Raw genomic sequence first — 21,645 nt, 5'->3', positions numbered from 1 at the left:
TCTCATATCATCACCACTCTTTTAAAGTCTCCAACCTGTTTCAAAATCTTCCCCACTCATTTACCTAGACTTATTAATGGATTGGGTATGGATCGAAATTGAACATTTCAAACCTGGACTAGTTTTAATAGACATGTTTCGGATTCAACCGTATATCCAACAGGTCTTACACTTGATCTTCCGAATCCGGACTGTATGGGTCCTGGATACGAGATGGGTTGTATACGAATTGAATTTTATAATAAGTATATATATATTTGATAATTATTAATTTATTATATAATAAGTATTATTGTATGAGTTAATCTTATATACACTATTAATGTATACATTATTACCATTAGATATATGACACATGCGCAAAATTTGAAATTCAAAATTTGCTCATATGTCATCCTTCCAATCGTGATTCTGTATACATTGACAGTGTATATAAAATTTACTCTTATTGTATTAGTAAGTGTATATATTATTATAGTAATAAGTATTATTGTATATATTATCATTATAATAAGTATTATTGTATTAATAATTATATATTTTATAATTATTAATTTATTTAAATAGTTCGAGTCAAATACGAGTTAGAATTCAATATTTCATATTTGATCCGCTTTTTTATTAGAAAAACGAATCCCGGTTCGAGTCTGGGAAATGAAATTATTTTTATACCCATATTTGGAAAAAAAATTAGTGAATCTGGGCCGGGTCCGGGCCTAGACCCGGACCATGGGCAGGCCTACATTTACTCACAGTCACCGGTGGCTCCAGCAAAACCCCTAGGGTTTTACAGTCAGCCATCTCCTTCCGCCTTCTTTCTCCTCCAAATTCAAAACTCAATTCAATCCCTCTTTCTTGCTTTCTGTAAATATATCTATTGTGTCCTAGTTCTAATTGACAATGGAAGAAGTGAAGAACGGAGAAAAGCTAACGCTAGTGACACGGAAGCCCTGTTTCGGACTACCCACCGCATGCCCGACTTGTTTACCCGTTTATATTTATCTCAGATTCGCTCAACTCCCTTTTGATGTGGAATACAATCTCATCTATCCTGATTCTGGTACTGTATCTATCTGAATTGATAAATATTTTCTTTATTGGTCTAAAAGTACCACTTTTATTGCTTAAAGTACTGCTTTTGTGGTTGTCTTATTATGTAATAGCTGCAAGTTTTGTTCTTCTCGGTATTGTGCTGATAAATGTGCTATTTAGTTGAATTTAGTTTGTGGTATTAGGAGCGAGATTTTAAGCCTAAGGTGCTACTCAGTAGAGGCAGGTGATTTTCTTCGATAGATTGTATATTTTGGTGAAAGCGGTTTGTTGCAGCTTTTTGCCCCCTTTTCACAGTTGGTTTCTGGGTTTCTGGTTTTTTTTTTCCTTCTTATTAGAGTTAGATTGGATGTGTAGTATTTTTTTGGGAGGCAACGTACAACTTTTGCAGCATAAGGTATTAGTTGATTTTGTAATTTAGTTGGATAGCTGCAAGTTTCATGCTTTTCTTGTAATTTTTCATGAGTTGGTGGCCTTGGTGGTACATTCTAAGAATAAGGTGCTACTCAATGTGGATAACTACATTGCTTAGTCTATTTGTATGTTTTGGTAAATTGCGTTTTTGGTGATGGCTTTCAATTGATTAAAGTATTCTGTTTTCCCTATATGCACTTTTTGTCTGCGGCAGTTTTTTCCCCCTTATAGAATGGGTTCCGTTTAGTAGAGTTCGTGGTTGTGATGGGATAATTGTGCTGAATTTTGTCGTTCAAGTCGGGGTTTTGAATAGTTCTGATATTGTTTTGATTCACTTTTAGTAGGAAACCTCTTTAGATATGTAAAAACTGGGTTTACATGTCTGAAAACATCTGCTGTTGGTCAACCTTGGATTGGCCTTATATGAAGCATAATTTGGAATGTGAAGCATAATTTAGAAAACAGAGGATTTGATGGCTTCTGCCTGGTCTTATTTGTAGTAGACATTTGACACATTTATTTATCATTTGTGTCCTCATCATCTGTCTTTTCCTATGCAATTAGGGAATGCCCAGAATAGGCATGAAGTTATTCTGGAAAAATGAGGGGAAGGAAGGGTTAGCTTGAGGAGAATATAAGTTACCTTCATTTGTTGGTGTATTGTTTCAGCTTGAGTTGGTTTATCTTCTTTTATAATAGCTTTTGTGAACAAATCCTGATATTTCTGTGGCTATTACAACATGGTAAGTTGGTTAATATTTGCAGATCAAATACCTTACGTTGAATTCGGTAGTCACGTGGTCTATAACAATGAAAAAGGTGGAGTTATCCAGAGTTTAAAGGATGAGCAAACTGTTGATTTGGACTCCGATGTCTCTGGTATCCCTGAATGGGTATCAACAAAAGCAATGGTGGAATCATGGCTTGCTGAAGCTGTCATGTATGAGCTTTGGGTCGGGTCTGATGGAAGTTCAGCACAGAAGATATATTATTCTGATCTCCCGTGGCCTATAGGAAAGTGTTTATACTTTAAGCAAATTCATATGGTGAAACAACTACTTGGAATAACTAAAGGGAATGCTGAGAGAAGGGAAGAGGAGGTGAATGACTTTCCCTTTTTTCTTTTGTTGGATTCAACAATGCTAGAATCCGATATTTAAACTTGTTCAAAATTAGAAGTTTATTGTGATTTTTTCCCTGGCCAGATCTATAGGAGAGCTACGACTGCTTATAATGCTTTGTCAACTAGGTTAGGTGAACAATCTTTTTTCTTTGAGAACAGGTAATTTCTTAAGATCGCATGGTTTTATCTTTTGTTGATCTGGAATTTTTCAGATATAATAAATTCCCTTGCTGTTTACTATCTGATATTCGTTTTCGTTTGAGATCTTAAGTTTCTTCTCTAATGTAGGCCTACAAGTCTGGATGCCATATTTCTTGGTCATGCGCTTTTCACACTTCATGCGTTACCTGTGAGTAATTTTGCAACTTATTACAATGAAAAAAAAATTTTCCAGCATGGGAGGGGTGGGATTTAAGAAGTGGGGAGGGGGAAAGGGGATTTGAACCTAGAATCTCTAGGTCCCGAGATCTCAACCTTAGCCATTAGACTAAGGCCTCCTTGCAACTTATTACATGCTGATCTATTTTCAAGCTCACTTTAATTTGCTGCAGCATTAAATCTGTGGCATGCCGTTTTCTCTTTTCGTTGAATGATCAGTACCACCAAAAAATTGGACTTGCTTTTTGGTCTCTAAGGTTTTATCTGTATTTACCCATTCCAACAACTATGGACTTTTTTCCTCCTTGGGAATTATATCACACACATTCTTTTAAAAAGAAAAAAGAAATTAAAGAAAAAGTTGAAAACGGCAAAAGAGATTTTGATATTCATGCAAAATTTAATGGTTGCATAAATCTTGAATATAGTTTGTTTCATGGTTTGATTGAAGTGGACCCTGGATTAGTGCATTGTCCTGTAGCCTGACCCATATGCAACTTCTGTCAGAAAGTGCTGTTTTCCCCTCTTTTCTTAGTAGATACCATAGGACATTAAGCTTTTGAGTGAAGATTAATGGCTTTGGACTATGTCGTATATGATTTTTAACTCAAAATTGATCCACGCAAGTTTCAAACATAGCTGTTACTATCAAGTGACTCTGGCTATTACTGAAATGAATGGATAGCTACTCTAGGAGTCTGAATAAACTTTGCACCTGGTTGCAAAATTTTCTGTGTGGCCAGTGGGAATCTAATTAATATAGTAATCAGCTAGGGTTTTTTAGTGTTTGTGTTGTTTTCTTGTAGATCATTCTGGCATAAGGTGAATGATTTCTTGAGGTTTGCATTTGTACTGAGTCACGTAGAAAGCTACTTTTTTGTTCAGTTGAACAATGGTTGTTAGAGTTCTGTATAAATAAACTAGTGAATTATCAACTTGTTGGCCTGGCTTAAGCACCACATTTTTCAAGATTTCGAGGCCATAACACATTTTGATTGCCTTTCCTGGGCACAACCCCGTCGCATACGTCTTTTGATTGGGATTAGGAGGTAGGTTCTTACCCCAGGGTTTGGATTTGAATTTAGTTGAGTACTCAGGATGTTAGAAATTAGAGCATAATTTTCATGTATCTCTTACTGAGTTCACACAATTCTGAATTTATTTTCCTAATATGAAACCCTCCAAAAACATTCAAGCCTTGACGTTTGACTAGGTATTCTGTCCAAAATAACATGCTCTGTTTAGCCTGGAAATCATTTAGATTGAAAAATTTAAAGTGGAAGTTGGTTGTGATGTATATCAACCATTTGATGCTAGACTTTCAAAAACTTACATCATACAGTGTTCAAGGGAATAAAATGCTTATGAATTGCTTTTGAATCATAGTCAGTTTCCAAAGATATTCTGTTACACATAATCAAGTCTCAGCACCTCTTTTTGATGACTTAACCTAAAATTGGCTCTGCAATTTGGAAACAAAACTATGATCAAAACCAAAACACAATTAATTCTGCAGAAGGGCAAGTTCTTCCAATCTATAGATGATTTTTTGGTTCTTGTTTAGGCAAAGAACCAATACGAAGAGAACAAATTTTGGTTTCTATTAAATAACTTGAAAATTTGTATATCAGTTGCTTGTGAATAGGACCTTCAATACAACGGAAATTAACGAAGTAGTTTAAATGTAATTAATGCTGTTAAATGGTTATTTCGTGACAGCCTTTGAAAATGTAGTTGCTGAAGCAAGAAGAGAAGACAAAAGCACCACTAGCAAATAACACGTAAACACATCTTTGAACAAATGCATCAATAAATTGGACAGTTGTATATTGAGGAGAGTGAAAGTCATCTGATGTTGACTTCCAGTATAAACGCATTTGGTTGCATTTAGCAGGGAAAAAAAGGGAATTTCTATACCTAGCTTGATCTTCTGTTGCTCTGGGGCATCCTTGTCAAGCGAGTTCTTATTTTCATTTATTTTGTTGAATATTGGCAAATCATATCATATGAACTTGCTATTCTTCTTGATGAAGTGGCTGGACATTTCTTCGAATGATTAGACATGCCTGATTCCATAGTGATATCTATTTTTATTATGAATGTAGAGTTAGCATGTAACTCTTTCTTCTAGAAATCGCTCCTTCATGCCCTGCATTGAATGTCAACGTAAAGAGATGGTGAACTTTTACGTTTTAGGCAAAATATATTCCTTTCCTTTTTCTATGCTTGTTTCGCTTCATGTTCAAGAGGATAGGGTAAAAGTGTCTTATTTGCTTCTTCAAAGAGCTGTGAAACCATTTATTGGACTAGTATTTCCTCTGCTCTGATCACATTTTTTGGTCACTATTCTGCAAATTGATGTGAAATAGCTTCAAAGAAAAATGAAAGACGATTAGTGGCATGTGAGATTGATCAACTGAGGAATACGATTCAGGCATGAATTCCAATTAGGAGTCTTGATGATTTGTTTTCTGACTTTCTAATCTCACCTAGCTTTACATGCATGCAAACAGGAGACGTCAGTACTGCGAAGTAAGCTTTTGGATCATGCTAATCTTGTTAGATATGCAGAAAATCTTAAAGCGGAGTTTGTAGATGCTGATTCTTCTTCATCTTCTGCCTCGCCATCTCAGTCTGATCCCTCCTCCTCAGTGCCTAAGAGAGGTCCTTCAAATTGGAGTAAGTCTTAGGTCTCTTGCTTGTGTGTAGTTTTTCCTTGGTTTATCTGCAATGGTAACACCTTACATCTTACTAGTCATATGTTTTTAATTAGTCCATGCTGCTAATGATCCCTGGAAACTTCTTATTGATCCAGCTGCTGCAATCAATATCTCTAGAAGAAAGCTTAAACTACAACTAATTGTAGATTACTATTTGTTTTTAGCCGTTGTTGAGTGTGTTCTACTTCCCTTTTATCCTTGAGATGATTTTATTCCTAATTAGTATCAATTTTAAGTTCTGATTTATTTTGATTGGCTCATTTTAATGTTCTTTTGGAAACAAGAAACTGATACTCATAATGAACTGAATTTCTCTAAACCGTAGTGATTATGTGCGATGGAGGTATATGTTAAGTTAGGTGCTCATGGGTACTTTGTATACAGATAAATGATTAATTGGATTCTGTGTGCTATTTGTTGGATTGTTATAATATTCTGCCATGGAAGCAACAGTATAAAGACACCACAAATTTTATCCTTCACTTAAATTCTGTGTTCTGGAGATATTCCTTTTTTTTTTTTCCTTGGTAGGGAGAGCCAAGGGGTGGATGACATTATCTTTCAGCCCAGACCAGCTGAACTTTGATGTTTAACAATTATTTGGCTTATAAGTCTGATAATTCAAACGAGGCTTGTAAAACTTTATGTTTTGTTAGATCACTCACGATTTTCTTCTCACTTACTGTAATTGAATTTGTGTAATGGGAAGCATCGTAAGTTAGTGATCATAGTAGAACAAGATAAGTCTGAAATGTGTTACATCATCCTTTTGTCCACAGTTTAAAGAAGTTCATACACGTTTGACTTTCTTGTTACCGTTTAGCATAAACAATGAAAGGCTCAAAGCATTACATCAATGTTTGTCCAGAGGTTGGAAAAGTTTATTCTTGCTATGCACCACATTGGACTTTGTTGTCTTCTTTTTCCACAATTCTGCTTTAATTTGCTATGCTAAAACTTGTTTTCCAAGAACGTAATTCATTCAAGAACCTCAAAGGATTAGAAGTTTTTATCTTGAATGTGCGTGTACCAGCATAGCTTAATTTCATTGTGGATGGTTTATGTATTTCTATTTAGTTGCAATCTCACTGAGCAAAATCAAATGCAGCTGGTAAGAACTATGTAAAAATTAGATTTAACCAGGGAATTTTGCTTAATGCGAAGGTGAGTCCTTCCTATTTCAATGTGAAGGTGCAGTAATAGCAGGGTAATTGAGCCTCATTTCTTGTCTCCTTTTGGGAAAATGTCTAGATGCTCAATTTTTTTTTTCCGTTTTTCTCTGCATATGGATTTCATTTGATGTAGTGAGTAGCTTGCCTTTTATGTCAATTAGGGCTTTAGAAGTAATGGATTAACGCCTTTAAAAATGAGGAGGCCAACCTCCATATCCATTGTCTGCTGTAAGATATGCTAACAATCTTATAAGCCAGCACATTGCTACATAATTTCGATATGACTGGAAGGCTATTTTTCCTTGTTGCTTTTGGTATACATCAGAACAATGGCCATAGGCAGATATCATATTTAATATAGCTCCTGGAAGTCTGGACATTAGTGCATGAGTTTGCTATGAACATTTAGCGAAGATATTGACACTGTTGACTGCTAAGTGCTATTTTCAGTGTATCATAGTATCCTAGTTAGATAATGGTCATATCGATGTCCAGTAACATGAAATCAGCAGTCGTGGACCGTTTAATTGGAATTTGTATTCTCCTTGGTATTTAATGTTTTGGCCTTCTTGTTGGCTGCCGTATGTGCTGAAAATACATTGACTGCATGTTCATTATGATGTAAACTGTTGACCTTTTATTGATGCTGCTTTTGTTGATAAAATGTAGAATCGAATCCTAAGAGTAAACCTAAGAGGGAAAAGACAGAGGAAGAGAAGAAGTTCAAGAGGAGAGCAAAATATTTTTTGGTAACCCAACTTGTCGCGGTATTGGTCTTTATCTCCCTTCTTGGTGGGTCTAATGATGCTGAAGTAGAGTTTGAGGATGGTGATGATGGCTTGGATTATGAGTAAATGAAATGTTTTTTCTCCATTGAGAATGATTTTTTGTCCTTAGATTTAGGTAGTTGCAAGTTGCAGCATATAATTTTAGCAAGCATATTTCCTGATCTCTACCTTTGTTTTGATTAAAATTTTGGAAATATTCTTGTGTAATGACAAATAAATGATGTATTATTCTTGACGAAATTTGGTTCACAAATGGTAGAAAAGATGCTGCCAGCTCTTTCTTTCAACTTGGAAGGCAAACTTTAATTCGGTTCTCTAGGATTGACCTGTCCCAGTCGTTTACTTTGCTAGTGTTGGTAACTTGTATAGCTCAATCAATCAATAGCTTTGTACCACTTGATGAATCAGTATCTGGTAGGTGACTTGATTCAGTAGAAATCTTGTTTCATATTTGATGCAATTGTGGCTTCTCTGCAACTTATGGTATTAAGAGCTTGTTGGGAGTTCTGGTTTTAGTTTTTGGTAAGAGTCATTTGGACAAAGATTAAGCACATCGCCATAAGAGATGGTGTCAACAAGACAGCTCTTAAAATTGTCCAATTCAAGCTCAGCCTTCTCCCCCTTTGTCCTTACCAGAATAAGTACCAATCTCAGTACTTTTATTACTCTTAGTATTGATCTTGTCCCAGTACTTCAATTACCCTTTACTTAGGCTTCAATACCCCGCCCTTTTTCCAAGATAAATTTTGATAATTTTCCAATCGAAGTATTTTCTATCGGATTTTTTTGTTCATATATTAATATCTGCATGTACTAGATAAGAATTGATGAGAATACTCTCCAACATATTTACTTGACCTTTTATATTAGAAAATAAAATTCAACACAAGATTCTTGCATAATGTTCCAATATTAGGGTAACAAGAAATAACATTAACAAACAGATCAAACGGGGACGCCATATCCTTATTTAGCAACAGTGAAACAACTCTGGACGTTCATTGTTGCACCTAGTACAGCATTTGTTCCCATTTTCTGCCTGCAAATCTTGGGAATTTGCCTCAGCTAGCTTTTTGTAACTCCAGAAACAGAAAACAGAGACAGTTTTAATGGAACCAAAGATGGAGATTTCCCTCGGCATTCAAAATAACAGAAGCAAGAAAATCCAAAGCCACTTCTGTGACAAGCTCCATGCTGAGCTCCCTCCCAACTCTTGCATTGGCTATCGCAATTCTCAGTTTCTATGCATATCCCAGTCCATGTCTGGCTGCGCTTCGAGCAAATTTTTCCTACGGCCTCCGCCATCTCTAACTCTATATACAATAAGCAAGAACATGTTAAAAATTTTCAGTTTTTTTGTTAATTGTTTTTGTTTATGTGATCAGAGCATGATGCCTAGTAAAGCTAAATCAAGTTTACCCTTTCTAATAGTTTCTAAAGGGCCCTAAAGATTAATGTAAATATGTGATTTTCATGCAACCCTTAATTTTCATAAGGAAGTATAGTAGGCCTAAGTAAAGAACGAGAACAAGTGAGGGGCTAAGTTGTAAATGTCGGTTGACAGAAAAAAAAAGTTGATGACCGCATTTCAGAAAAAATAAAAAAACCATTAGTTTATGTAGTGTAAGAGAGGTGCATTTTTATATCCAACTTTGATAATCTCTCTTGGACTTAAGACTATTATTAGTAGTTAAGTCCTATACTGATTCTTTTTAAAATGTTGTTACGTAATGTTAATATTGATAAATGACAACATGCCAGAGCATTACATACTTGGGAAATTGGAATAAAGAATGACTTCAGGTGCGTGATTCACTGCAAAGTTCGGTATAAATAGTGGAAGTTTTTGACAACTAACCGATTGAAGCAATGAGGAGAAAGCAGAAGAGGACTGCAACCAAGGTACTGTAGCTGATCAGTCGAGATTTAGCCATCTCCAATCTTCAATCTCTTTGCAATTCGTGTTTCAAAAGAGTTGTTTCAAAAGAGTAAAGATGGCATCTATATATAGCAAAAAATCAGTCTGAGTCAGGGATCCAGACCTCACAAGTTGAAATATGTCAAGTTTACACAAATTTCTGTAACTTTTACAACCTCTAGTATAAACTTAGTACAATTTTGAAGTAATTGTGAATTGTGCATCAACTTAGTTGTATGAGTTGACAAATTCAAGTTTACATCTAAACTATATGAATTTATACTAAAAATTATAAGAATTATAATGGTCAGTTTGAACTAGATAAACTAGATAGAAACTAAACTTGTGATGTCTCCGATCCCTAAATTAATGATTTATTTTTAATATTTTTCTGAGATCAACTTTATCAATCAATAATATGAACTCAGTGAGTGGTGCTCGGTGGTACAGGTTAAGTAGTAGACATTGATGCATAAGGACAGATACCACTTGCTAGATTAAGCAAGTCAGATTTGTTCAATGTACCACGTGTGTAGGGTCATGAGCAAAAGCAGCAAAATACAATGGATTGGAAGTCAAAAAACTGCACGCATTATGCAACAAGTTGACATGGTTGCTATTGATTGAATGCCAAAGTGATCCATATCCTGTTTGTTAGTTCCTTTTCAATCAGCATTCGTTGTTATGAATGTTTTTCGGTTCCTCACACAAGCATAAATGAGGGATACAATTTTGGATATATTGGCAAATCAAGCTTCAATCTCTCCCATTTTTTGTTGGGCTGTGTCGGTAGAGTTTTAGGTCCTATATTGGCAGGATATTTTTTTTTTCATTTTTTCCTCTTTGAAAAATACTTTAGTAGGTTCTTGGTATATGAGTTTACTTGTAAATCATATACATTAATTTTCTTGCATCATCATACATGATAACTACCACTTTTCATATGTCATCGTATGTCAAAAGTAATTATTCTTGAATACCAATATGTTCTACAAATGAGTCAACAAACTATTTCTACCCAAGCATTTTCCCCTTCTTTTTGGTCGTACTAGGAGGAGATCACCGCGCAAATGCACGGTGGACAGTTCTAAAATTTATGTGCCCAGTTATGCCCTATTTACAAAATGTCTGCAACGCAACTAAGGATCAAAAAATGGGAAACTATGTCATTGAAAAGTACAATAATATACGCAATAAATATAGATTGTTCATAGTCAAGGAAATCATAATAAATAGATAAAACAATAAAATTAGTCTTGTAGAATCTTGAAACTTGAACTTGAACTTCCATGATTCCGATAAATACATATTTTAACTTAACCAAAAACAAAAATTTTCTGTAGTTCGTACTCACCCCAGAAGTGTAATGAGCAATTTCGAAAGAAACTGCTGAAGAACCTGCCATGTATTATAACAAAAAAGAAAGTAAGATATAATCCATCGAAATTAGTTTACTGCTGTAAAACCAAGTTAAAAATAAATCAAGGGACTTGAATAATGCCAACAAGTACAGGACAAATTCAACAAACATTTGCACTTTTGGTTACTAATACTCTCATAAAAAATTTGTTACCCCTTGTATTTTTTAACCCATTTCACAAGCAAGAAACTTTTCTTTTTTCTTTTTTTTTGGTACAGTAGTTGTCAAAGTCAAGAAATGAAAAAATTCTTATAGGTAACCTAAAGTGTCTTGCTTGGTAACTTGAGTTCTCACCAAAGTGAAACTATTAGATGTGCCAGATCCTTGGAGATGGTATGCAAGTAAACTTTTCCACAACTTGATCATGCAGCTGCGCAATTTACACAGAATGCCAATGGAAGATTAAGGTGAAAAAGGAAATAAAATCATGTAAACAAATAGGCCAAGAAGATCCTAAAATGAAAAAATGAAGCAGAAACTTCTCCAGAGATGATATCTTTATATTCTAATGACATACTCCAATCCAAAAGCCAAAATATATGCAACTCTAAATAATGTCATGTAATTCAGCTTTTATTCCCAATAAAGTTCATATTACTCTAGCATCAAGAATCTATAAAAATTTTCAGGTGTAAAGAAAAATAGTGAAGGCAATATTCATCTAAAAAATTGGTATTCAATTATGTTTCAGGGTTGCTCCTATTGAATATTCGCAGGGTTTACATGGATTGTTGAGTTTTTGCAACAACTTATTTAATCAAACTTTTGATATCTATTCTACTCCCATAGAAAGAAGACACAAGCACATGTGACTATTAAAAACCCCTAAAATGGAACACAAAACTCTAAATATATAGGGAAGGCAAATAACAAAAAAGTTTCTATGAGTTGCTCTCCAATTTTTCATTTTTTTGTAAAATCTCAAAATTAGTCCAACGTTGGTCATAAAGTTTTGCTAATCTCAATATTATTAAGAACACAGGTTTCAAAGCAGATTCATCAAGTTCACTATTCCCTGATTGTTACAGTCAGCATTAGTTTGTTAATCATTGTTAATTGGGACATACTTCACACATTTCACATGGTTTGAAATTAACTAGTTCAACTGTTAACAGCCTGAGGTTTTAAGCCAAGTATTTGAATAAGTTCTATAGATAGCATGCTTAGCAAAGCAAGAATGACATTTCAGACTTTAATCAAACGATATTAATCCAAATCCAAAAAAAATAAAAGAAAATTACCTACAAAATACCTATGAAATACGTATAGAAGAAAATTACCTATGAAATAGCAAAGCAAGCCTATTGTCAATTTTCAAAGGAGATGCAGAGTACAACAATCATTATTAACTTCAATTAACTTCAAAGTCTTGAAAAAAAAGAAACACAGCCTCTGAAGATCTTGATCACAGTAAAGGTGAGTAAAAAGATAGTCTACCATGGCACAAAAAGATAAGAATTAGTTTCTTCATCTCAATTATAACTAAGAAAGTACTTGTTCACTACACTATTACCTCATACATTAAACCTTACACATTAACAAGCACAAATTGGAAACAGTGACAGATTTTCAAATGTATCAGATGAAATTCATATACGGTATTCAGCAAGCAAAGATAACACCATCTGTCAAATACCACCCACAATTTGAACATCAGATGAACATTCAACACATGAATGTTACAATAAATGTCATCAAGTAGACAAATGCAGTGTACAATAGAGAAGTGATGTCAGAAACAAACTATCTGATACCCATTCCATTCAGCATTTAAAGGCATGCCTAGGGCTGGAGGAAATATCATTGATGCTGAAGACCAGGGTGAGGCACTTGTCTGAGTAGCACCATGCAATAGAGCAGATCCACTAGTAACAAAACCCAAAGTATGGTCATTTCCTGCTACAAAAGTAGGATCAGGATTAGATGTATCTCCAATAATAACATATTCATATAAAGAAAAGAACCTTTAAAGTTGCTTAGAAGAAAGAAGATTTCACAAAAAAAAAATGGCGACAACAGAAACAAGAGGAGAAATCTATTGAGAGAGCATAAAAACAAGTCTTACCAACATAAATCAAACAATAAAATAATGTCACCGATGAAATTTCCCCAAAGGGAACAAAATACTGTATATATATGTGGAAGCAAATTCTAGAGAAGTTTCTATGCATTATTTTCCAATCTTTCTTTTTTGCTAAAAATGTAAAATTGGGTCCAACATCAAAGGTCAAAGTTGTGAAGCACAGGGATACTATTTTCTGAACATATTTTTTCCAGCCAAAGATCTTGCCAAGTTTCTTTAGTAATTTAAAAGAGGAAAGATGGTATCTTCATAGTAGATAACATGGATTTTGCTTTTGAAACTCCATTTGTCTAATTCATATAACTATGTATCTCATGAATCATGAACTGATGAAAACATCTTCAAGGAAGCCAGTCATAATAATGATTTCACTTTGCAAGTCAAAACCACAAAACCAGAAAAATCGACTATGAAATAAAGATTTCATCATACAGCTTCCCAAATCTTGACATTACCAAGAATACCAAGTAGTTTAAATAACAAATTCATCATGTTCACCAGCCAAGGGAAAAAATGAATATAGAGAAGAAAAAGATACTCGTATCTAATTTACTTTGACAAACACAATAAAACCCAAAACACAAAACACTGGAAGAAAGTTACTCATTCTTCCAATCACTTTTACCTTTATCCTTTCTCTGACAAAAATAGGCCAAATTAGGTGAGAGAAACTATTTATAGAAAAAGACTATGGTTTATAGTATAAATAGTATAACACAAATAAATATTACCAGCTTTAACTACTTCTTCGAGATATCAACTTCAAATCTTCATATTCCTTCCTGTAACAACAACCAATAATATACTCAGAAAAGTAACACCAAAAGAACAAAAAAAAGAGAGAAAAAAAATCGTCCATCAAATCCTAAACTGGGAGTGGAAGGGAAAAAAATTAAATCAGAATGATACAACAAAACTTATGTTTTCCCTTACCAGTTGTTTTTCATGGGTGGCCATTTTTCCTCCAAGAAAGGCAAAAATGGAAGAACAAAACACCAAAGAGGTATAAACAATTAAGTAAATAAATATCTAAAAGCTAGCTAATCTTCAATTATTCATCATCTCATACGATATTAAAAGTTTTTCTTCTAATTAAAAATTAAAAATCAATGATAAAACAGAAATGAAACAGAGATGAAAGGGGAAGAAAAGTACCATATATGCATTCTAGAAATTCACATCAGATAGTGGAGATGAAATATTGACCTTCCCCTTCCTCATTGTTTCACAAAAGGACACGAAGGAGATGGGAAAAAGAGATTTGCTGCTTTTAGCCAAGAAAATAGAAATATCAGAAAAATGACAAAAAAAAAAAAAAAGAAAACGAAGGAGATTTTGAATTGAAGCAAAAAATTCCAACCAGATCTTTGGTTTTGTTGTTGTCAATCAGAGAAAACGAAGGATAAGAGAGGAAAAGGGACTTCAAAAGGGGGAAAAAACTTACAAAATAGCATGACGACGATGGAGAAAATCTCCAAATTTCATACTTGCAACATCACAACATCACAAAAGAAAAATAATTAGACGTGATTTTTTGAAGATCTAAGAAAATCAGATCTGTTGATAACAAATCTCGGGAAAGAAAACAACCATCGAACACAGAAAGATTGCATCCTTTTTTCCTTTCTTATTTATCCAACAAATACCTTGGCCAGAAAAGATTTATTACGGAGATATAAGGGAAAAAATCTAGAGAAAATGTAAAAAAAAAAAGCAAAAAGAAAATCACAGAGAAAGTGTTCACCTTTAGAGAACAATCTCCACATTTCTTCATGGTTTAGTTGATAGTCTGACCTCTCAACCTGTGACAAAAAATATGAAACTTATCAGAGAATGAGAGAAAATTTAATCAAGGGGGGAAAAATGTATACAGAACAAATATGGAGAAATGGTGGACTTGAGAGGAAGATGAAAACTCAAGAGAGAAGAACAGGAGGAAACCATGAGAAAGAAGCTTCTAGTACAACGGATTAACGAATTGAGGTGATTGATGTGGATTGACCAGCTCTGCCACTCTTCAGCCAATAGCTTTGTTGCAAAAGCCAAGAATTGAGGGAGACCTCTCCCTTACCAGTTTACTTGGTGGTCAAAGACCCGCACAAAAGGAAACAAAAGGATTGCTAAACGCCTGAGCAAGCAAACAAAAGAATTCACGCGTGAGAACGAACGACCATTAATTGGAAATTCGCACGGGCGGACGATCACCAATCAACCAATAGCAGCACGCCACGTCAGCAATCACAACCCAATTGAAAACGATGGCATTCCCCAATAGACTAGATATGTTAATTAAAATATGTGTTTGGTTTTTTTTAATTGGGTGCCATAGAGACACATAAAAAGCACAAAAAGAAAAGGAAAAAACATTGGATGTGAGGGTTGGAGCCATTATGAGAAGTATACAACTACCATCGACTGCTTCAATTGCATACACGTTCGCAGTAAAACTCTTTAACTCTTTTACGGAGCAAATGACACCAAATGCAATGAGCTAAAAGAGTAAATCTTCTATATACTTTCAGTATAAACTGAGTTTATATTGATGGCTTACCATATTGTGCCATTTCATTGTTAGAAATCAGCAAGTTATTGAAGCCTGTATTGATTATCAAAAGATTTAATTAACAAATATTTAGTTTGTAACAAAATCATTGACAGGGTGTCGAAGCCTGTACAATAATAAAATTAAACCTAATTGCCAGTTAAAATGACCAAAACCCAATTCCAAGTACTGGAGCAGGGACTCTAGGTGTGCAATGGGTTACTTGATTCACCCTGTTCCCGAAAAATTTCCTTGATTCGATATACCCGAATGGGATGATTTTTTTTTCACAAATAATTATGAATTTGTAAACAGGGCAAGTAGGGTCGTATCCTCAGGGACTGGGTCTATTTGTCTCTTAAGAAATTCAAAGTAACGCAGGGGGTGATTTTGTAGGAACGACGACAATCAAATAAATTCAAATAAGAAAATAAAAATAAATAACTAACTAGGAATTAAACAACAATTCATTGAACTTAGAGTAACAATAATTAAAGGCCTAAATCAATTAAAACAAGAAAACAATTAAAAATAAAATAAAGTAGGCAACTAAAAGTCAAATGGCAATTCACTAAAATCAAGGTAATATTAATTAAAGATCTAGCCAAGAAATAACTTCAGCAATGGTTCACCTAATTGATCATCGATGCAAAGGCAATCCCAATTATTTACCAATAAAAAGGTTATAACTACCAAACAAGCGATGGCAGTCAACCTGTCCTTACTGTGTCGGTGATTAAGGTACGCCCGTTAATCACTGCTCTAATTAGGAAATAATCATAGGTATGCCCATAAGATTTAATTCCCCAATTGCCTTACGTATTAGAGGGGCTCTATTCTAACCAAATAACGCGCTACCAGGGTTATTTCAGATTAGCCCGCGTATCCTCCTGACACAAACCCAATCGTGCCAGTTGTCACTAATTCAAGGCAATTAAACAATTACGGATTTAAATGCCCTAATTGACAATAGATTATCAAATTAACTAATTATCCAGATCCAAGATAATCAATTAATTAAATAACCATAAGCATAGCAATTGAGGAATATGCGAATACCAATAAATAAAAGAGAAAGATAAAATTAAATCGATCTCACAATTTTTAGGCAATCCAAAGCATCCGTTGTTTCCTGACTAGTGTGAGGAAATTAGTTCATATCTGATGAACTGAATCTGCAGGAAGTTGAAACAAGAGTCGCGGCTATTGTCATAGAAAGTGGGAAAATTCAATTCTCTCCAATCAAGAAAAGATAGCAAAGTTACAAGAGGTAGCCCTCTGTTTCACTTCGGATGACATACGAAAAAGCAAAAGCAATTGCCAATAATTCAGATGAAGAAAAGTCAAGGTTTTCCCAATTTTGCTCCTGACATCCGTAGATGAATCCCACTACCACAAGCTAAGGAAGAAAAGTCAAGCTAATTTACTAAGCCCTGACATTCGTGAGCAAGAAGAAAAGAAAAACCAAGAAACACTAAGCTAAAGGAGATAATCATCCCCCGCTACTCAATCCAATTCCTATCTAATGGTCTTCCTTTGTGCGGCGGCTCCCAGGGAAAAGAATTAAGACTTCGGCCAAATGACCAAAAAGGGCTTGCGTCTCCTTGTTCCAAAAATGCCCCTGCAAGCCTTCTATTTGAATTCTTTCCCGATGACTGTCAAATTGGCATTGATTGTGGTGTTTTCGATCTACTCCCTGAAATAACTGTAAATTATGGAAAGTGAGTAGAATCCAATAATAAATTCACATCAAGTCAAGTAATAGGGGAAATTAGTAATAAAATAAATGATAAAATTGCAACCTATCAATCCCCACCACACCTAAACCATGCTTGCCCTCAAGCATAAGAAAAGTACACAGACACCAAAATTTGATAATGGTCATTGTTCTATCTACCAAATTGCCAAGATATCAAGAAAAACCATATATCGAGCACTAGTGATTAAAATCCGAGAAGCATCCCCCCAGTTAGCCTCTAAACCATAAACTCATTCAATTTCCAAATTAGCTAATCTAAGAAAAAGGAATGGCGCATAACATTTATCAGCAAACAATCCAAATATTAACCAAAATCTCCATATTAAGTCCATGAATCGGCAAGCTGACCTCTAACACGCATTAACACAACCTGCACTTTTCTCTTTTTTTTTATTATTATTTTTACATTCCCTTTTTTTTTATAATAATAACACGAAAAAACTTAGTCTCTAGCCATTGGAGCCTTTTGACGCGAACTCCAACATTTTTAGATGAAGGAGCCCGGTTACTCAGCTCCTACCGGTATACGACCGCGTACTCATAGAAAGTACTATTTTTTGACGCGAGAATCGACTCTTTTAGGTGCAGATCCCCGGTTACTCAGTAGTAACTAATAGCGGAGTACAGTCAAGCTTATTCACAGCCAAACAACGCAAAAACGTAAAATAACAATACTAAAAACCAAAAATAGGAGCAGCTCGCCTCATTATTGCCAAACATGGAGAGTTAGAGTCAATATTGGATCAATTCACATTAAAAAGCCAACAGTCATTCCCTATTCCTAGAAAAGTTAACAAAAAAACCAAAAGAGTCAAGCAGTCCGATATGCACCAAAGAGATATTTTGGACTCAACCACATTAACTCGATACACTTTTATTTTAAAAACTTGGCAAAAGTAGAATTAGAGGCAATACCTTAACACCAAATCCTGCTATTCACATGAGAGCTAAACACCAACAAGAAAGAACGAAAATGAACGAAAGATAGAAAAGTCACAAACTAAAAATAAAACTTAAAACTAAAAACTACAAGAAACTAAAAAAAAACTAAAAGAAAAACACAGGCACCCCATTAGATCCCCCCCCACACCTAGAGGGCACATTGCCCCCAATGTGACAAATAAACAGCAAAAGTAGGAGAAAGGGCAACTAAACTTCCCTGAAGTCGAGTCAAAGTGGTGGACGAGGTGGAAATGGAGGAGCGAAACCCGTATAAACCAGAAATTGCGCCAAATTCTGCGCCATGCCGGCTACATTGGCATCGATGTTGAGCATCCGAGCCTCCAAATTCTGAACCTGCTCCCGGAGTTGTTGCCATTCAGTAGTCCTAGGTGGTGGAGGTGGCGTAGTGTCCTCGGCTGACCCAGGAAATGAAGAGGGCCCTGCTTGTGTCGAAGGGTGTGCACCCGGAGCTCGAACTGGTCCCGGAGGGGTAAACTGGTAAGAACCATCGGGCAGACGCGCGATGACTCCCATCTTCTCTAAGCAGTCCACGTCCAGGAGCTCCATCTCGAATGCCAAATGCAAGTCGTGGTCCTCCAGGTTAAGAACTCCCAACCGTATCGCCAAATGGGTGATATAGGACCCAAGGATCAGGGGTTTGTTCTTTTTGGCTAAGACAGTCTTGAACTGTGCCGCCAACCAACATCCCAAGTTGACCTTGATGTTATTCTTCATACTCCAGATGAAGAAGAACTCGGGTCGAGAGAGAATATTGGAGCTGTCTTTGCGACCGGAGTAGCTGTAGGCTAAGAATCGCTGAACGTATCGGGCACTAGGGTCCTTAAGAAAGGAGCTCCTAGACCTAGAAGGGTCATAGCGGTGCCCATCGGTGGACATGTCCTCCCACACGTCGTGGTAGCGGGAGAGAAATGGTTCGATATAATCACAGGCATTCCCAGCATATTCCCTAGTCTCAGTATACTCTCGAGTAATGAACCCAAATGCCAGATTAAATTGGGTAATGGAGAAATTAAATTCCCGACCCATCAGACGGAAACGAATGACATTTGGTGTCTCAACGGTGTATCTCGTGGGCAACTCAAACTCAAAGGTGGAGTAAAACTCCCGAATCAGCTCGACAAAGGTGGGGCAGAAGATATCAAGATATGGGCGCCACCCTATGGTTATAAATATCTGCTCAACCTCCTCTCGTATGCCTAGGCCAATCATAGCCAGTTTGTCACAAGATTTACAGGATATGATATGCCTCTCACAGACCTTAGCGTATCTCTGCTGATCGGTGGGTCTAGTGAAGGTCAAATGCCCCCCAAAGTGAGCCGGGGTATTCACCTGAGGACCTCTACCTCTACTCAAGCGGGTTCGGACACTAGAAGAGGAGGGTAGGTTGGTAGGTATATTCACATGAATGAAGGCTTGGGGTGAGGGCTGAGATTGAGAGGCTCTAGACCTAGAGGATGACCTTGGTTTCACCATGTCTCCCAACAGGCAGCTCAATTAACAAAATACCGAATTGTCACCCCGTGAGCAACTAGCAAAGGCGACAGTCCCCAAATACGTATTTAACCACCAGAGAATAGGAATACCCAATGTTGCAACAGAGAGTCAACAGAGGACAAAATTACAGTGAATAGAAGTAGCAATTCAACGCAATTGCTAGAATGTCCCCAACATATCGACCGAATACCACCAATCTCAACAAGTAAACCAAACGACCAGGTTACTGACTTCAGCAGGCAATTGTAGAAACAAGTCACCCAAATATCAATAGACAATGCAAAATTCCAGCCCACCCAAGAACTCAACAATTCGCCCCCAAAAAGTTGAACAAATGTCCCCAGCACTATCCCATAGCAAGAGCCTAAGGGGTCAACAATTTAAGCAATAATAGTGCAGAAATCCAACAGTAACAACTAAATCTCAAGCTTCCAGCTTCCAATCAATTTTTCAATAGAGTAGAATTAATCCAGTTGAGTCAAAATGCCCACAGAGTTGAGGAAACAATTCCAACGGCTGACCCAAAGTAATGAAAATCCCAACTCACAGTCAAAGGTACCACGGTCCAACTAAAATTTCAACAAGTATCCCAGTAATATGCTAAATCCAGCAATAGTAGTTCAGAAATGCAACAAGAGCAACACAATCACAAGCCCTTGGCAGACAATCAGGTATCCAACCAAATAGAGTGAACAAAGTCAAGTGAAAATACTCCCACCAGTACCACTGGGGGCACACTCCAGTAAATGAAAAGTCTCAAATAGCAAACCCAATCAGCAAAATTTTCAATGGAAATGCCAATCCCCACAAAGATTTTACAGAGGCCGAAAACGTCACTGAATATGTGAAGAAGGGGAGCCAGGAAAAGTAACTAAATGCACAATCCAGTTAAGAAAGTTTCAACAAAAACCCAAGCAAAACAGCACTCAGTGGTAGTCCAACGATTCACTTCAATTTACGCAATAACTAAAGTGGCAAAATAAATCCCAATTGACTCCAAGATTGCCCGATGCATTTGAAATTGCAAAATTACCAACACCGATTGATGGACACAAAACAGGACAGGAGTTAGACGAATACCTCCACCTTGAAGACCACCGGGAGTGAAGATGCGGCGAGGAAAAAGGGCGGCGGCACGCGTTTCGCGTGGCAGTGGTGAGAGGCTGCGGACAGAGAGAGAGCAAGGGAGAAACGCAGTGGACAGCGTGCAAGGAGAGATGCGAGCTGCAACAGTGGTGGCGTGCGACTACCTTGCATGGCAGTGGTGGAAGAAGGAGTTGATGACGGTGGAGCGCGGGCGATGCGCAGCAAGAGAGACGCGGCGGATCGAGGGGAGGAGCAGTGGCGCTGGTGGTGGTGGCGTGCGAAGCGGAAGGAGGAAGCGGCACTGGAGGTGGAGCTAGCTGCGCGCGGCTGTCGCTTGGCGTGCGGTCTCCAGCGGCGGTGCGCAGCAGCGAGCGGCAAGAGCGAGCGGCGACTGGCAGGAGGAAGGAACAAGGAACAAGAAAAGAAAGAAAAAGAAAGGAAAGGAAGGAGAAAAAAAAAGAAAAAAAAGAAAAAGAGAAAAAGAAAACAAAATGATTTTTTTTTGTGTTTTTTTCCCTTTTTTTTTTGCTTTTGTCTTTACGGGAAGGGTTTTTTTTTAAATTATTATTATTATTTTTAAATTTTATTATTTTAATTTTTAATTTTATTATTATTTTATTATTATTATTTTTTTAACCAATAATAATTTTTGTCTTTTTTTTCCTCTTTTTTTTTTTGAATCCTCACCTTTCTTGCGAACATGACGCGGGCATGTCAAAAAGGCAGGGAAGCTGT

At 36.3% G+C, this 21,645-nt stretch overlaps 1 protein-coding gene and 1 long non-coding RNA gene across 6 annotated transcripts; one reads left to right on the top strand and one right to left on the bottom strand.

The window, feature by feature from the left end:
• The first annotated feature begins 716 nt into the window (after positions 1-716).
• On the top strand, positions 717-7,932 carry LOC113691451 (mitochondrial outer membrane import complex protein METAXIN). 3 transcript variants are annotated; one of them, XM_072053953.1, is made up of 6 exons: positions 717-1,060; positions 2,230-2,564; positions 2,670-2,746; positions 2,876-2,936; positions 5,479-5,698; positions 7,527-7,597. In XM_072053953.1, exons 1-5 carry the CDS (start codon positions 901-903, stop codon positions 5,653-5,655), a joined length of 810 nt encoding a protein of 269 aa, XP_071910054.1. In that variant the 5' UTR covers positions 717-900; the 3' UTR covers positions 5,656-5,698; positions 7,527-7,597. The 3 variants fall into 3 exon arrangements, with proteins under 3 accessions (XP_071910054.1, XP_027065385.1, XP_027065387.1); XM_027209584.2 differs by having other exon boundaries at positions 718-1,060; positions 5,479-5,644; positions 7,527-7,932; XM_027209586.2 differs by lacking the exons at positions 2,670-2,746; positions 2,876-2,936 and having other exon boundaries at positions 718-1,060; positions 5,479-5,644; positions 7,527-7,932.
• Positions 7,933-10,776: 2,844 nt separating this feature from the next.
• LOC113691384 (uncharacterized) lies at positions 10,777-15,174 on the bottom strand. Of its 3 annotated transcripts, XR_011816246.1 has the most exons (7): positions 15,008-15,174; positions 14,811-14,868; positions 14,222-14,330; positions 13,798-13,848; positions 12,738-12,879; positions 11,278-11,353; positions 10,777-10,961 (listed from the first exon to the last, which is right to left on the bottom strand). It is a non-coding gene; the product is annotated as an uncharacterized lncRNA (long non-coding RNA). The 3 variants fall into 3 exon arrangements; XR_011816245.1 differs by lacking the exon at positions 14,222-14,330 and having other exon boundaries at positions 15,008-15,170; XR_003448694.2 differs by lacking the exons at positions 14,811-14,868; positions 15,008-15,174 and adding an exon at positions 14,511-14,770.
• Positions 15,175-21,645: the final 6,471 nt, after the last annotated feature.

Source organism: Coffea arabica, chromosome 6c, assembly GCF_036785885.1.
Source record: "Coffea arabica cultivar ET-39 chromosome 6c, Coffea Arabica ET-39 HiFi, whole genome shotgun sequence".
NCBI lineage: Eukaryota > Viridiplantae > Streptophyta > Magnoliopsida > Gentianales > Rubiaceae > Coffea > Coffea arabica.
This window is presented reverse-complemented; position numbering and strand designations above follow the sequence as displayed.

Excerpts from the sequence above, each read along its gene's own strand:
- LOC113691451 (XM_027209584.2), top strand. The coding sequence starts at position 901 with ATGGAAGAAGTGAAGAACGGAGAAAAGCTAACGCTAGTGACACGGAAG. Across the intron at positions 2,565-2,669 it reads CTGAGAGAAGGGAAGAGGAG|ATCTATAGGAGAGCTACGAC; the intron begins GTGAATGACTTT and ends TTCCCTGGCCAG. Across the intron at positions 2,937-5,478 it reads TCACACTTCATGCGTTACCT|GAGACGTCAGTACTGCGAAG; the intron begins GTGAGTAATTTT and ends GCATGCAAACAG.